Below are 15,511 nucleotides of genomic sequence, written 5' to 3'. Positions count from 1 at the left end.
CCTGCCTCTTTCTGTAGCAGTCATGCTAGAGGAAAAATCTGGCGAACTAATTCCTCCTTCAAGGATGATGACTGAGAACTATTCATCAGACTTACTGATGACAAAACAGAGGCCCAAAAAGTTTGAACTACTTGCTCAATGGCACATACTAGTTTGGGTAAGACCCATGACTCCTTGTTACTTACTTGTCCAGTAATTCTGCTATATGGCCTTAATACTAAGATCTCCAATGAAACCCAGAGTTTTAGCCCAAAGGAACAAGTTGTTTCTGAAGGTAAATTTTCAGGCATTCAGGTTTACACATGAAAAGGACATTTTTGGATCAGCAGATTTTCTGGGCTTTGTTAAACCACCTAATCCTACCTTATCTATGTTTAAGACTAAACTTGGCACCTAAGAATTTAGAATTTGCTTTTAGGCACAAAACCCACATAGAGTAAATTGAATGATGTAAAAGAGAGGGAGCACACAGTGATGGAAAGGGGTGGGACTATGAGTTGGGAAACTGCTTTCAAGCCTTGACCATATTATCTCCCAACTGTGTGACTCTGGGCAAGAAACCCAGGTCAAATCACTCTGAGGTGGAAGAAGGAGAGCTCCTGCAAATTGCAACTTGCACAGAACATAGATTTTATTCAGTTCCGCCATATTACATACACTCAGATGTGAGCACCATTGATGCACTGGAAGCATCAGCCCTGCACCCGAGGAGGTAGAGGGGAGTCTTAGCACCTTCATTTTCACATGGAGGCATCTCATAATGCCATTCTTACCCTTAGGGGTTCTATCCTCCATGGTCTTTCATACTTCAGGTCTTGAAGTCTCCGTCTTTGCAGTATATGCAAATGGTTCAAACTCCTGTTTGAAACCCTCTACTCCTGGGCCTGGACACCTTTAGACAGGTACCCTAAAACATCCTGTGTCTGTTCCCTTGGGAGATGTTGGCTTTACTGATTCTCAGGCAGCCTCCACAGCCTTCTTTGGTTGTCTTCCACCATTTTAAATTGTTAATATTTGTTTACAATTTTATTCTTTTATAAAATACATTTTTCTAAGTTGCTAATGTTTATTTTTCTGCTTAAAAAAAGTAATACACATTTACTGTAGAAAATTTGGAAAACACCGGGCATGTAGGTGGCTCAGTAGGTTAAGCATATGATCTTGGTTTCTGCTCAGGTCATGACCTCAGATCAAGCCCCGAGTCAGGCTCTGCACTCAGCAGGGAATCTGCTTGAGATTCTCCCCCTCTGCCTTTGCCCTTCTCCCTGCTCTCTCCCTCTCTAAAATAAAATAAATAAAATCTTAAAAAAAAAAGAAAATGTGGAAAACAGAGAATAAAGAAAAATACTAGTTTCCCATAATCCCACCTCCCAGAGAAGTGTATTTCCTTTCAGCCTTTTTTCTCTGGATATATGTGTTTAACTTAGTTAGAATACACTTTTATATGCAACTTATTTTTTTTCACTTATGTTACAGCACAGTGATTTAGGAACATTCATCAATACAATGTTCTTGATTGCTCCAGACCAATATTTAAAACTATTGCAGCAATTTTATTAATATATACAGAAAGGTATACAAGTAAGACTTTAGAAACAGCATAACCTCTCTGGCTCTCAGGTTCTTCAACAATAAAAGGGAAGTGAACAATATTGAACATTGCCAGAGCTGGAAGGTGAGGGGGGGGTGGGCAAAATGGGGGAAGGGGCCCAATATGGTTCTTTAAAAATAGAATATGAATTTGGAGACACATCTTCCCTGCCTGGACTCTGCCACAAGGATCTTACCCATAAGTACCAAGGTCTTGCTGAAAAAATTCTACAAACAAAGATTTGGGCTCTACTGTAGATATGAACCCAGATGACATAAGAAACCAAGACTAGCACAATTTTGTTCTCAGTGAGTAAAGAATGAGTACACCCAGACAAGTGAATTCTTCTTAGTAGGGATACAAATTCCTGCCATTTCAGATGCCATCTAGTGCATCTTTCTGGCATCTTTCACTTTTTCATGTAAGAAGAGTGTAGCAGCATAGCCTGGGTTTTCTTTGAAACAGGAGTTTTCTTCTAGAAGGATTTGCTTCCGTATTGTTCAATTGTTCTTTTGGGCTTTTTTGTTTTGTTTTGTTTCCCCTACTTCAGTAAGTCCTTCTGATTGTTTTGACTATTCTTGCTCCGATTCAGTTCATGACTTTCTACTTTGCTTACTTAGCATTATACTCTCTTTATTTAAAATATCTCCCACCCCAACCTTGTTTTGTCTTTTTGTCTTATTTTGAAAAGGCTTCAGAATACCAACAATTAATACTGTTGCCCCTCACTATGCCTTTTGTTCTGTGCAAAGCTGGAACACAACTTCTGAGCAACCATCTTTTCCCCATCAGTACCAACAATAGACCTTTTCTGATTTCATGCAGAACTTTGGGAAATGTTTGAGCCCAGAAATGCTCCAATGTGAATGGAGGAAGTGACCTTGGGCCTTAATTCTTTTTCCCAAGATTTAAAACCTTCCAATTGTACCTACAAACCTGTAGGAAATTATTTTACATGCAAGCAGACCATCTCTCCATTTCACCACCACATAAATGTGCTGTCGCTTTTATGAAGATGCTCCAGTACAAATTTTGGGGCATTTCAGTCTAGCTTTTGTGTTCTTTCCTGGCAGGTTAGGGAACGATTATTTGAAAGAAAATGATAGATAACATAAAAATACCTCTAGTTTCCAAGGCTGGCAATGAAAGTTGGTAGATCAGATGGGACCCAAATCTTTACACCATAAGAAACACTCTTTGGAATTACAAAACTGTCTCACTGGAAGGCCTCATTTAAAAGCATACATGTTTCATGAACCAGTAACAGGCGAGCACCTTGGACAGGTTTGGGAGCAAATGGGGGTGAAAGTGAGAGGAGAGAAGAAGTAGATTAAGGTCAGATTATAGGACCCTGCCTTAGGAGCATGGGTCCAGAGCAGTCACCCAGGGGTGTGCATGGCCCAGGGGAGAAAACAAGAAGTAAATTCCAAGAGTGGAATCAGTAGGCCATGAGAATGCATGAGAAGGGGAGAAGAGGCAGGAAAAAAAAAAAACAAAAACACTTCAGAAAGCATCCCTCAAAATTTTTCTAAACAGACCTTATTCTTTGAAATGACCTCTCCCCTTTAGACTTGGTCTCTGTTATCAAAAGACTAGAAACACTGGGCTCTTTCAAGAAAAATGACTACATTTACATTTTCTCGGAAAAGTGTGTTTGGATTCTTTCTCTTCAGAGCCAGAATATTGTTTAAACAACAGGATGGGATGTACTTTCACCCCTTTCCCTATTCCATACATTTCTACCTCTTGGGAGCCAGATGCTAAATTGTTTCCAGCCAGTTAATAATGGTTGTGGTAGTGAAGCTCCCAGGAGACCCAAAGAAGGAAACCTGCCTGCATTTCCAGGGCTCTGTTACGTGCGTTCCTGCTGGGTGGATTCAGATTGGTCAAATAAAGGGAGGAAATAAAGCATAGAAGTGAATTTGTTCACTGTATAACCCAACCAGACAAACTCCTGAGGTTACAACCTGCTCATCAGTGAGCGTGGTATTTCCACCAGCATGCCTGCAAATGCCTGAGCTTGCCATCACTTTAGTTTTACTGTGTAGGTCAGGCTGAGTCTAATGACAGGACGATTGCCTTAAGAAAGCATTCCACATGCTGCCATTGATTATTCTTCTGTTTATCTGGTCATCGATGCCATCAACAAGCACTCTTTGAGGACCTAGTTGATGGGAAGTGACATGCTGGGCACTGCAGAAGGTACAAAGATGAGCTAGCCAAGAGCTCTGCCTAGAAAGAACTCCCCAAATAAGGCTTAAAGTAAGACCTGATTATGTATAAATATAATAACCTAAGATATTTTATTTTTCAGTTAGTTAGGATGTAATAATAATGGCCATCATTGACTGATACTGCACCCTGTGCTGTGCAATACAGTTCAAGAGCATCGTTGCTGACCTTCACAGTCACCTTGTCGAGCAGGTCACACACATTTCATAGATAGGGAAGCTCCAGCTCAGAGAGGTTACACACTTAGTAAGTGACAGAGCCAGGTTTCAAACTCCAGAGCTTGTGCTCTTAACACACCAATACAGTGACTGCTCCCTCTGTCCTCCATGAGATGGTCAGATCAGGTGCAAGTGTCACAGAGCTCAGAGGAGGGAGGACAGCCTCAAGCTGGAAGAACCAAGAAAGGCTTGTGTCTTTAAGCTGTGCCTCAAAAGATTAATAGGTTTTAGACCTGAGCGGATGGGAAAGGGAGGGAAGGGTCAGGATGGGGAAGATCTACTAGGGAGAAAAGACATCCTCGGAGAAAGCCTAGGACCTGGGGAGGGAGGAGTCATCTCGGGTCCTGGAGGTGAATGATGAGGAGGCTGCAGAGGTACAAGGGCTAAGTGGTGGAAGCCTTGAATAGCAAACCAGGATCTGAGAATACTGAAAAAAAGCAAGAAGTCATTGAAGATTTTGGCAAAGGGGAGCGGCCCAGTCTCAGCCCAGATTCAGAATGGTGGGGACAGATAGAAGAGGAGATGGGGAGAGCAGGATGAAGCCTTTGTACTTCCTCAGATGAAGCAGGCCGGTGGCTGTGGGCGTGTAGAGAAGGGCACAGCTGCACAGGACTGAGGGAGGTACAATCCCTGGGGCTGAATCACCAACACGAGTGGCAAAAGCAGGGGATAGAAATCAAACAATCCTCTTGTCTGATTCTCTCTCCTGCCTAACTGGGAAGACAACAAGTACTAAGTCTCTAAACGGAATCATCATCACTTTCTAAAGTGTTGGTTCTCAGATTGTTTTGACCTGTGGACAATTTAAATGGGCCTAAGTATAGTATCTCTACATTCCTGCTTACTACAAAAGAAAAAAGAAGGATGAGGCTACTTTTATGAGACCTCATGATAAGATATAAAACTCTAAAGTTATAGATGAATAATTTCATCTTTGTACCTTCTGCAGTGCCCAGCATGTCACTTCCCATCAACTAGGTCCTCAAAGAGTGCTTTTGATGGCATCGATGACCAGATAAACAGAAGAATAATCAATGGCAGCATGTGGAATGCCTTCTTAAGGCAATCATCTTAGACTATAACTAAGAGTTAAGATTAGACACTGTGAAACCATTAAAAAATATACAAAATGCCAAATTGGGACCACCTGGAGGTCCTAGAATCACCAGCGTACCCACACCCCCACTGGAGAACTCTCCTGGGGGCACTGGTTGGTTGTAGTTAACTCAAATTCATCTAATGACTCTGATTGGTGGCCAGATGTGCCACTTTGTTTGCTAGATGCAAAAGGAAGCCTTTCCTGACCAATTTCCCCTTCCCCTACATCAGCTCCCCAACCTCTTTGCTGAGGACTCCCTACCCCACCTAATCCCAGCTCATTTTTCAGATAGGACAAAGTGCTGTTTCCCACTTTATTCAAGCCAAGGGAGACGTCATCTCTACCATACTCCTAACTATGAACTTTTTAGAATGTTCCATACTCAGACCCTCACCACTCAATGGCTTCCCAAATATTAGCTCTTGGCTGCCTTCCTCTGTATGTTTGAGAAGGGTGATGTTGAGCATAGGAGCCCCCTTGCCCCATCTTAGGATAGCCCAGCCCTTCCATTACCTGCACCAGTCCACAGTGGAGCTAAGCAGGGCTATAAGTCTGGCAGACTCCTCACAGGAGTTCAGTTTTTGCAGCCTTGTCCTGATTTAATCTGCAATCCGATTTGCTACTGAGTCTCCCCAAGCTCTTATCAACATTTTAGATTTCAATGTGCCTTTTCTAGGCTGAATATCTGTGTTTTCAATTATGTCACCCTGGGTGAATTACCCTTCCATTGTTCAAGGTCAAACCTCGTGTTGTTATTTCCTGCCCATACAGCTAGTCTCTTTCCCCTCCATCCCTTTGGGGCAGTTTCTCAATTGTCACTGGTGTTCCCAGATCCTATCTCTATCAGGTTTCATCTGTAAATTTAATCATGAAGCTATGCCCCATTTGGCTTCATTTTATTCCATGGCAGAAATGTTCATTCTGCCTCCATTCTCTACAGGCACCCTGGGCTCCAAAGATATAGTAGATATGCCATTCTGCAGCTATATAAAAATGAAAAGCTGGGAGTCCCTAAGAGGGACTAAATGGGCCTGATTTTGTTCCCATTGTTGAGTCCCCTCACCTCATCAGTAGACCCTCTGGTCCTGCAGTCAGATGTTTCTGTGGCCACAGAGGACTATTTCTAGCACAGGTATTTAAGAAATGACTGTTAAAGCAGATAGGGGAAGGCAGAAGCAGAAGAGGCTACGTCAGAAGAACTCTAAAAAACAGTCACTAACTCAAGTCTTCTCAAAGGGCTCTGCCCCTTCCTACCCCAGGCTCAGCCAGGGTCTAAACACACTTTTATCTTTGCAGGTGTAGGTACTAAGCAAGGCTTTGCCACGGCCCTAGCTATTGCTCCCCCTGCTCACACTTGGCATCCACTGTCTGAGTTCAGCCTTTTCTTCCTCTCTCCTGCTTGCTGCCTGCCCTATTGCTTCTAAATAGAGGAGTATCCCCAAATATATTTTTTAGGGTGCAAGGCACCCCTTGATACCCCTGAACATAGAGAGGCAGCACACGTGGATCAGCCACATAGCCTACCTGTCACTTCTCCTAACTATGAACTTTTTAGAATGTTCCATCTGGACCTTTCCATTCTACTCCAGCCAAGTTGACAGCCCCAGCAGCCCTTTGCTTATGGTGCTATCACCCCAGTCATGTGCACTGGCTGACTGCCCAGCTCTGCCTGCCTTGTGAGCTGAAACTGGGAGCAGGAACCATAAGTGTGTCAGTTATCTTTGTGCCCCCCTTACCTGGCACATAGCAGATGCTCAGTAAGTGTTCATTGAATCACTCCTCAAACAAATAAATGTTAGAGAATATAAATTATCTTTTTAGACATGGTTTTTGTCTCACCAACCAATTGCCTTTGGTTGAGTCATTGGTTTTCAATGTGTTTTTAGTGTACAGAACCCTTACTTCAAACAAAGTCTTATTTGGAAGACCCCAGCCTCCCCCCATATAAAAAATGATAATAGTGCAGCTCTTCTGGTTCACATAAAGTGGAGAACCCTCAGAAAGCCCTAATACCACCTACTTGCCCCCACCACCACTCCCCCAAGGTAAAATATGCATTCCACTTTCCTCCACATTTTAAGTTTTTCACTTCTTTCAAGGCCCAGGCCAAATCTTTCCTCATGAAGACTTCTCTCTGATCATCCCACCCATGGGGGTCTTGCCCTTTTCTGGAAGCTCTATTGTCTACTCTACTCTTTAGGCATAGACAGAGTATATACCAACAAATGTTCTTTGAGGCTTCCTAAAGGCTGAGTCTAGTGATATGCATTTTATTTTATTTTATTTTATTATGTTATGTTAGTCACCATACAATACATCATTAGTTTTTGATGTAGTGATCCATGATTCATTGTTTTTGTATAACACCCAGTGCTCCATGCAGTATGTGCCCTCCTTAATACCCATCACTGGGCTAGCCCATCCCCATACCCCCTCCCCTGCAAAATCCTCAGTTTGCTTCTCAGAGTCCATAGTCTCTCATGGTTCATCTCTCCCTCTGATTTCCACCCCCCTTCATTTTATTTACAATAGCACCAAAAACCGTAAGATACCTCGAAATAAACCTAACCAAAGAGGTAAAAGATCTATACTCTAGGAACTACAGAACACTCATGAAAGAAATGGAAGAAGACACAAAAAGATGGAAAAACATATCATGCTCATGGATTGGAAGAATAAACACCGTTAAAATGTCTGTGCTACACAGAGCAATCTATACCTTCAGTACCATCCTGATCAAAATTCCAATGACATTTTTCAAGTGCTGGAACAAACAATCCTAAAATTTGTATGGAATCAGAAAAGACCCCGAATCACCAAGGAAATGTTGAAAAAGAAAAACAAAGCTGGGGGCATCACGTTGCCCGATTTCAAGCTACATTACAAAGCAGTGATCACCAAGACAGCATGGTACTGGCACAAAAACAGACATATAGACCAATGGAACAGGCTAGAGAGCCCAGATATGGACCCTCAACTCTATGGTCAAATAATCTTCGGCAAAGCAGGAAAAAATATGCAATGGAAAAAAGACAGTCTCTTCAATAAATGGTGCTGGGAAAATTGGACAGCCACATGCAGAAGAATGAAACTCGACCATTCTCTAACACCATACACAAAGATAAACTCAAAATGGATGAAAGACCTCCATGTGAGACAGGAATCCATCAAAATCCTAGAGAAGAACATAGGCAGTAACCTCTTTGACATCGGCCACAGCAACTTTTTTCAAGATACATCTCCAAAGGCTAGTGAAACAAAGCAAAAATGAACTTTTGGGACTTCATCAAGATAAAAAGCTTCTGCACAGCAAAGGAAACAGTCAACAAAACAAAGAGGCAACCCACGGAATGGGAGAAGATATTTGCAAATGACACTACCGATAAAGGGCTGGTATCCAAGATCTATAAAGAACTTCTCAAACTCAACACCCAAAAAACAAATAATCAAGTCAAAAAGTGGGCAGAAGACATGAACAGACACTTCTCCAAGGAAGACTTCCAATTGGCTAGCAGACACATGAAAAGATGTTCATCATCATTAGCCATCAGGGAAATGCAAATCAAAACCACGTTGAGATACCACCTTACACCAGTTAGAATGGCAAAAATTGACAAGGCAAGAAACAACAAATGTTGGAGAGGTTGTGGAGAAAGGGGAATCTTTTGACACTGTTGGTGGGAATGCAAGTTGGTACAGCCACTTTGGAAAACAGTGTGGAGGTGCCTCGAAAAATTAAAAATAGAGTTACCCTATGACCCAGCAATTGCACTCCTGGGTATTTACCCCAAAGATACAGATGTAGTGGAAAGAAGGGCCATATGCACCCCAATGTTCATAGCAGCAATGTCCACAATAGCCAAACTGTGGAAAGAGCCGAGATGCCCTTCAACAGATGAATGGATAAAGAAGATGTGGTCCATATATACAATGGAATATTACTCAGCCATCAGAAAGGATGAATACCCAACTTTTACATCAACATGGATGGGACTAGAGGAGATTATGCTAAGTGAAATAAGTCAAGCAGAGAAAGTCAATTATCATATGGTTTCACTTATTTGTGGGACATAAGGAATAGCATGGAGGACATTAAGAGAAGGAAGGGAATAGTGATATGCATTTTATTTTGTTTTATTTTTTCTCACTTCAAGTTTAATAGAAACAACAAAAGACAAAAAGTGATGCCCTCCTACTGTACATAACAGTTGGCCTGCCCCATAACAGCTCAGGCCCTTCTCTCCAGAAGAAGAAAGGCTGGCCTCCCCAACCCCTGCAGGAAAGGCCTGTCCTGTCCCCATACCACATCTGCACAGAGTCTGAAGTTTTATGTTCCAAGCATGACAATAATACAAAAGAGATTTTGTTTTCATGGCCACCCACTGCAGCCCAGCCCTAAAATGACACAGTGCTCACTTCTGCTTAGAGAAATATTCTTTGCTCTTCTGGACATCAGGCTTGATATTATCACTGCCAGGCTTCCAGCCAGCTGGGCACACTTCCCCATGCTTGTCAGTAAACTGGAAGGCCTGAACCAGTTGCAGAGTCTCATCCACAGAGCGGCCAACAGGAAGGTCATTTACCATGATCTGCCTAAGGATACCTTTATCATCAGTGATAAAGAGGCCCCTGAACGAGATGCCTTCCTCAGCCTTTAAGACTCCATAGTCCTGAGCAATGGTACGCTTGGGGTCTGATACCAAGGGAATGTTCATGGGTCCCAGTCCTCCTTGTTTCTTGGGTGTGTTGATCCATGCCAGGAGACAGAAATGAGAATCCACAGAAGCACCAATCACCTGACAGTTGAGTTTCTTAAATTCTTCTGCCCTGTCACTGAAAGCAGTGATCTCCCTGGGGCACACAAAGGTGAAGTCAAGAGGGTAAAAGAAGAACACGATGTATTTTCCTTTGTAGTCAGATAGGCTGAGGTCTTTGAACTGGCCATCTGGCATAACAGCCATGGCTTTGAAGTTGGGGGCAGGATGCCCAATTTTGGCATTTCCTGAAGACATCTTGCTATCAGCAGCTCTGAGAACAAAAATGCCGAAGACAAGGCAGGAAGAAGACGCCAGTGATATGCATTTTAAATGCATTTTCCCATCTAATCCTCAGAGCAGTCCTGTGAGGGAGATGCTATCATTTTCCTCATTTTACTGATGAGGAAATAGAAGCTCAGAGAGGGGCACGTCTGTGTGGTTCAGTCAGTTAATCATCTGCCTTCAACTCAGGTCATGATCCTGGAGTCTTGGGATCGAGCCCCAAGTCAGGCTCTCTGCTCAGCGGAGAGTCTGCTTCTCCCTCTCCCTCTGCCTGCCGCTCACTTGTTTGTGCTCTCTCTCCCCCTCTCTCTCTTTCTCTCTCTCTCTCTCTCTGTCAAATAAATAAATAGAATCTTAAAATAAAAGAAGCTCAGAGAGGTTAAGCAGTTTGCCAAGGTCACACAGCTACTAACTGGCACTGCTACAATTTAAACATGAGCTACTTAATTCATTGTTCCCTGTTCTAATGTGCTATTCTTTTATCTTTCCAACTAGATTGTAAGCTAAAGTGTAGGAACTGTGTCTAATTCTTTCCCTCCTTGTTCTATTCTTAATACAGTGTTTAGCCCTTAAGAAGGGTATAATTAATTATTTTCAGAGATTAATTGATCCTCTGAAGTATATTGCATAGTTCCTCACCTCTTCCTCTTCTAACATCTATCCAGGTAGAAGCTGTCAGCTTCTGAATAGGTTCTGGTCTCACTCTCCTTCTTCCTAAAGAAAGTTGTATTTCTGAAGCTTGCAAGGACAGGTTTTTGTTGCTGAAAATATTAAGCACTTCCTGCAAAGGCTGGAAGCTAAGTAGGAGTTTCACAGGAGGGAAAAAACAACAGTGACCTCCTCAAATAGAGTGGGGAGGCTCAAGGCAGGAAATCGAAGGTACTGTCAGAACCGCTCTGGGGATAAAGAAGGGAGACTGGAGAGGAAAGAGAGACTATTTGGATTTTTACCACTTGGGACCCTATCCCCAATTTAACTTCTGGACTAAATTTTAAAAACAGCCGAGTGGTAAAAGCCCTGCTCTCTGTGAACTCTGGCCCCTCTGCCTATTTGGGATGTCACAGAGAAAGGCCACACATTGTGTGTAGCAGCCCCAAGGGGACGCCCAGCAGCCCAGGTGGGGTGATTGACTGCGGGAAGCCCCAGGGGCCAGCCTGCCCACCACCCTCCCTGCACCTGCGCTGTGAATAAACAGAGGCCTGCCTTCTGCAGGGGCCCCTTCCTGACCTCCTCCAGCCCTTCTCTCCAGGCCTCGCCCCATGGGCCCTCATACTTGAAAATTAACCACAGGCTTAAAGTGAAAGAGAAGATGGCTATGTGAGCCCCAAGCAGGCAAGTGGAACTACATGATGAAGAGACAACAGAGTCCTAATCAAATAGGCACCTCTGTATGCTAATTTTAGCATTTACTCCCTCTTAAATAGCAATTTTATGTCCTTACTGCAGTCCATGTAACAATGTTACTAAAATGTCAGGTGGTCAACCACACTTTCATTTTTTATGTTCTGATTTGAATAGTTGAAAGTGAGTTCAGTGATTTCAATAGAAGGCTCGTTGCTTGTGAAGTATTTACTTCAAATACCTGTCTTTTCTTTGGAAATATGATAAATGGTCTTTGATGACTTATATATTTGTAATATACATGGGTAACCAATATAGTTAGCTCTTTAATGACTTTCACAGAAGGCAAATGAGGACAAGAGCCATTTTTGTAAAACAAAAACACAGGCACACATGCACATACATAAGCAAAATGTGCTTTGAGAAAGGGTCCAGATGATAGTCATAGGGTATCGTCACACACTCGTGCTTTTTGACTGAGAAAAACAAATATCTGTGTTCAAAACTAAAGTCATTCTATTCATTATATACTGTTGGAAGTTGTTATTGTTATAATATACAAAAATTCAAAACAAAACCGCTTGTTTAAGTGCTGAATTGAAAATGTTCAATGTTTTCTATCAATTTCCTGATTCTTCTGAGTCATTAGGACAGCTCTTCAGCCTGTGTCCTTTTCTCTTTTTCCTTTATATATATATAAAAAATTGGAATAGGTTATGCAAGACACAAAATAAAAACACATAGGCTGAAGGAAAATTGTGGGGGGAGAGAATAAATAAATGAATGAATACACAAATAAACAAACCTAATAGAAGAAGCCATACAAGTAAAGTCAAAAGACAAAAAGCAAAAGACAAAAAAACTGCAAATTACATCAGAAAGGGCTTGGTTTTTTAAAATATATAAAGAGCTCCAACAAATCACTAAGAAAAGCTCCAACAATCCAATGTAAAAATTGAGCAAAACAGATGAACAATTCACAGAAAGGGAACTAAATATGGTCTTTCAAAGTATGAAAAGATACTTACTCTCATTCAAATAAAAAAAAATTAAAAAGAATAATTCTTTTTTGGGGGAAGTGAAGGGGGAAATAGGTTGATGGGATAAAAAGATATACAAACTTTATGGAGGGCAATTTAGCCCCAATTCATCAAAACTGCAAATGCATTTGCCCTTTGACCCAGCAATCACAATTCTAAGAATTTATCTCATGTATGTTATTTTACACATGTGAGATGATATATGTACAAAGTTATGTACTACAACACTATAATAGAAAAAGTATTTTTAAAATCCAAATGGTTGTCAACAGGGGACTAGTTAAATTATGATATAGCTATACAATTCTTTATCTGAAACCCTGGGGCTTGATATAGTTTGCATGTCAGAACTTTCTGAACTTTAGAAAGCTAATACAGTGAATAAACCATATATTATATAACATCTTGGAGGGTTCTGGGGCAATACTCACTAATCAAATAGATTAATATTTCTGCAAAAAAATTATGAATAGTCATACTAAGTGGGAGAAATACAACTCACGTCAGTCCAAGTCATATTTTGCCACCAAATGAGTTTGCCACAAGCTTAGGAAAATTTCTGGTCTTCAGAGATTTTTTAAAGTTAGGAGTTACAGATAGGAGGTTGTAGGCATGTCTGTCCATACAACAGAATACCATAGAGCTATAAATAAATTAAAATACACTGTTTCTGCACTAAACAATTCCAATATATGCTAAGTTTTAAAAAAGACATAACCATTTGCGTACAGAAGGGGGAAAAGATTAAGGAACATATGTATTCACTCATGTAGGCCAAAGATGGGTCTGTAAAGAGTACATTTATTTCTGGAGAGAGGAACTAGGAGGAGTTCAGGAACTATGGTGGGAGCCAGACTTTTCACTGTATATGCCTGCATATCTGTTCTCTGTAAATATATTAACTATTCAGAGTAAAAAAAAAAAAACCAAAAACCATTTAGAGTAAATAATACACGTTTACATGTTTAACTGCTAAACAAAATGTGTGAATGAGGCTCCATCCTCATATGCTAGTTCTGAGAGTCCTCAGAGCACCATGTAGTAAATACCAACTATGGGCCCAGCACTAAGCTAGGTACCCTGCTCAGATTATAACTGGTCATGTGAGACAGGCATTAATATCTCCATTTTAGAGAAGAAACCAAGGTTCAAATAAAACCACACAAACCCAAGATTGTATGACCTTGAGTTCTATAGCACAAAAGAACATTGGAAAATGAGAATTAGGTGGTTATCGACTAAGAACATGTGTGGAAGTTATGACCAGATGATGATTCTTTTCTTGAGCACAATTCCTGGAACACTTAAGATTCTTCTCTGCTCTGACTCCTCTGAGCATTGCTTGTGATACAAAAACAGCAAAGCCTGTGAGCAAGGGTCTGTGCCCCATTAAGGGCTGGGGAGGTGAATTCTTCCATCACAAAGAGCTGAAGCCCTGTGGGGCCCAGTGTGGACATATCTATTCCCACAGTGGATAAGCAGTCTGGTCAAAGAATGCACTGTCCTGCTCCCCAGATTGCTCGTGAGCACTGGCTGGGGAAGAAGGGGCAGGAAGTTGCTATAGACGGAATGGTTCTGTCTCCTCAAAATTCATATGTTGAAACCTGAATCCCCAGTGCATGGTATATGGTGATGGAATCTTTGAAAGGTAATTAGGTTTAGATTAGGTCATGAGGGTGAACCCTTCATGATGAGATTAATGCCTTTTTAAGAAGAGACATGAGAAAGTTTGGTTCTTCTCTCTGCTTTCCATTATGTGAGGCTGCAAGTAGATGGAAAACCAGGAAGCAGGTCTTACCAGATACCAGCCCTGCTGGCACCTTGACTTTGGACTTCCCAGCCTCCAGAACTTGGAGAAATAAATGTTCGTTAAGCCACTCAGTCTATAGTAATTTGTTATGACAGCTCGAGCTGACTTCAGCTCTGGAAAGTCTCACCTTCTGGTCTCAAGTACTGTATATTTGCAAGTACAGTTTGAAATTCATCAAAACCGACAAATACTAATTAGACTTGTCTTTTCAGTCATTATTTCCTTTGTTCCATGGTTGAGAAAAGCAAAGTAGGACAGTGCAGACTATTCTCAGGAGCAAGTACATGGTATAGTCTGGACCCATTGATGTGGGACAGACTGATGGATTCGGGTTGGCTCCCAAACACACAGGGTCTCTCCCTTTCTAGAACCGCAGTAGGCCACACATCTCCTAGTCTTATGTCCACACCCACCAGGAACAGGAACCAGAGAGGTGTCTTTCAATTAAGCTGACCTTTAGCCCATGACTCCAGCAGAATTAAGGAAGAAGTGTCCAACAACTGACACAGACTTTGAAGCTGAACTTCTAGTGTGACCAACTACAAATATTTGCCCTGGGACTGTCCTGTTTTCCCACTGGAAGTTCTACAACCCAGGAAACCCATCAGGATTGGACAAATCAGGATGATTGGTCACCCTGCCTAGGTTTCAATCCCAGGTCCACCACTTCTTAGCTACATGACCTTGAACAAATATCTGAACTACTCTGTGTCAGTTTCTCCATGTGTAAGATGGGTAGAATAAGAGTACCTGCTCCACAGGGTTGTCATGAAAATTAATATTTCAAAGTACTTAGAACAGTGCTTGGAAAGAGCTGCATAAGTGTTTGTTAATTATATATATATTTACACATAGAGGCCAGCATTTCCTTTGTCCCAGCTCAGCCCACCCTTCTGATCCTTGCTGGTTCAAACCTCTTGCCCTAACTGATTGGCACACAATAGGCAATAGGCTCACAATAAATATTTATTAAAGAATGTATAACATTTTCTCACACAGGCCTATCCAGGGCTGCTGGAAGGAGGTTTTTGTTTGTTTGTTTTTCGTTTTGTTTTGCTTTGCTTTCTCTTGTTTATTTGCCAAGGAGTATAGTTAATGCTAAGATTTCAGGCATCCTGCTTACCTATGATGAGCTTTCCTG

General features: G+C 41.6%; 1 protein-coding gene and 1 long non-coding RNA gene across 2 annotated transcripts in view; both read right to left on the bottom strand.

The window, feature by feature from the left end:
• LOC135363749 (uncharacterized) overlaps positions 1-15,511 on the bottom strand; it is a 287,379-nt gene that overhangs the window by 46,349 nt on the left and 225,519 nt on the right. The window lies entirely within an intron of this gene.
• Positions 9,284-10,204, bottom strand: LOC123838598 (peroxiredoxin-1-like). Its single transcript, XM_045867529.3, has one exon. The coding sequence runs from the start codon at positions 10,150-10,152 to the stop codon at positions 9,553-9,555; it is 600 nt and encodes a 199-aa protein (XP_045723485.1). The 5' UTR covers positions 10,153-10,204; the 3' UTR covers positions 9,284-9,552.

Source organism: Mirounga angustirostris, unplaced genomic scaffold, assembly GCF_029215605.1.
Source record: "Mirounga angustirostris isolate CCGP_5_RB_7025 unplaced genomic scaffold, mMirAng1.0.hap1 SCAF_3, whole genome shotgun sequence".
Lineage (NCBI taxonomy): Eukaryota > Metazoa > Chordata > Mammalia > Carnivora > Phocidae > Mirounga > Mirounga angustirostris.
Note: the sequence above shows the minus strand (reverse complement) of the source record. Positions and strands in the feature narration are given on the sequence as shown.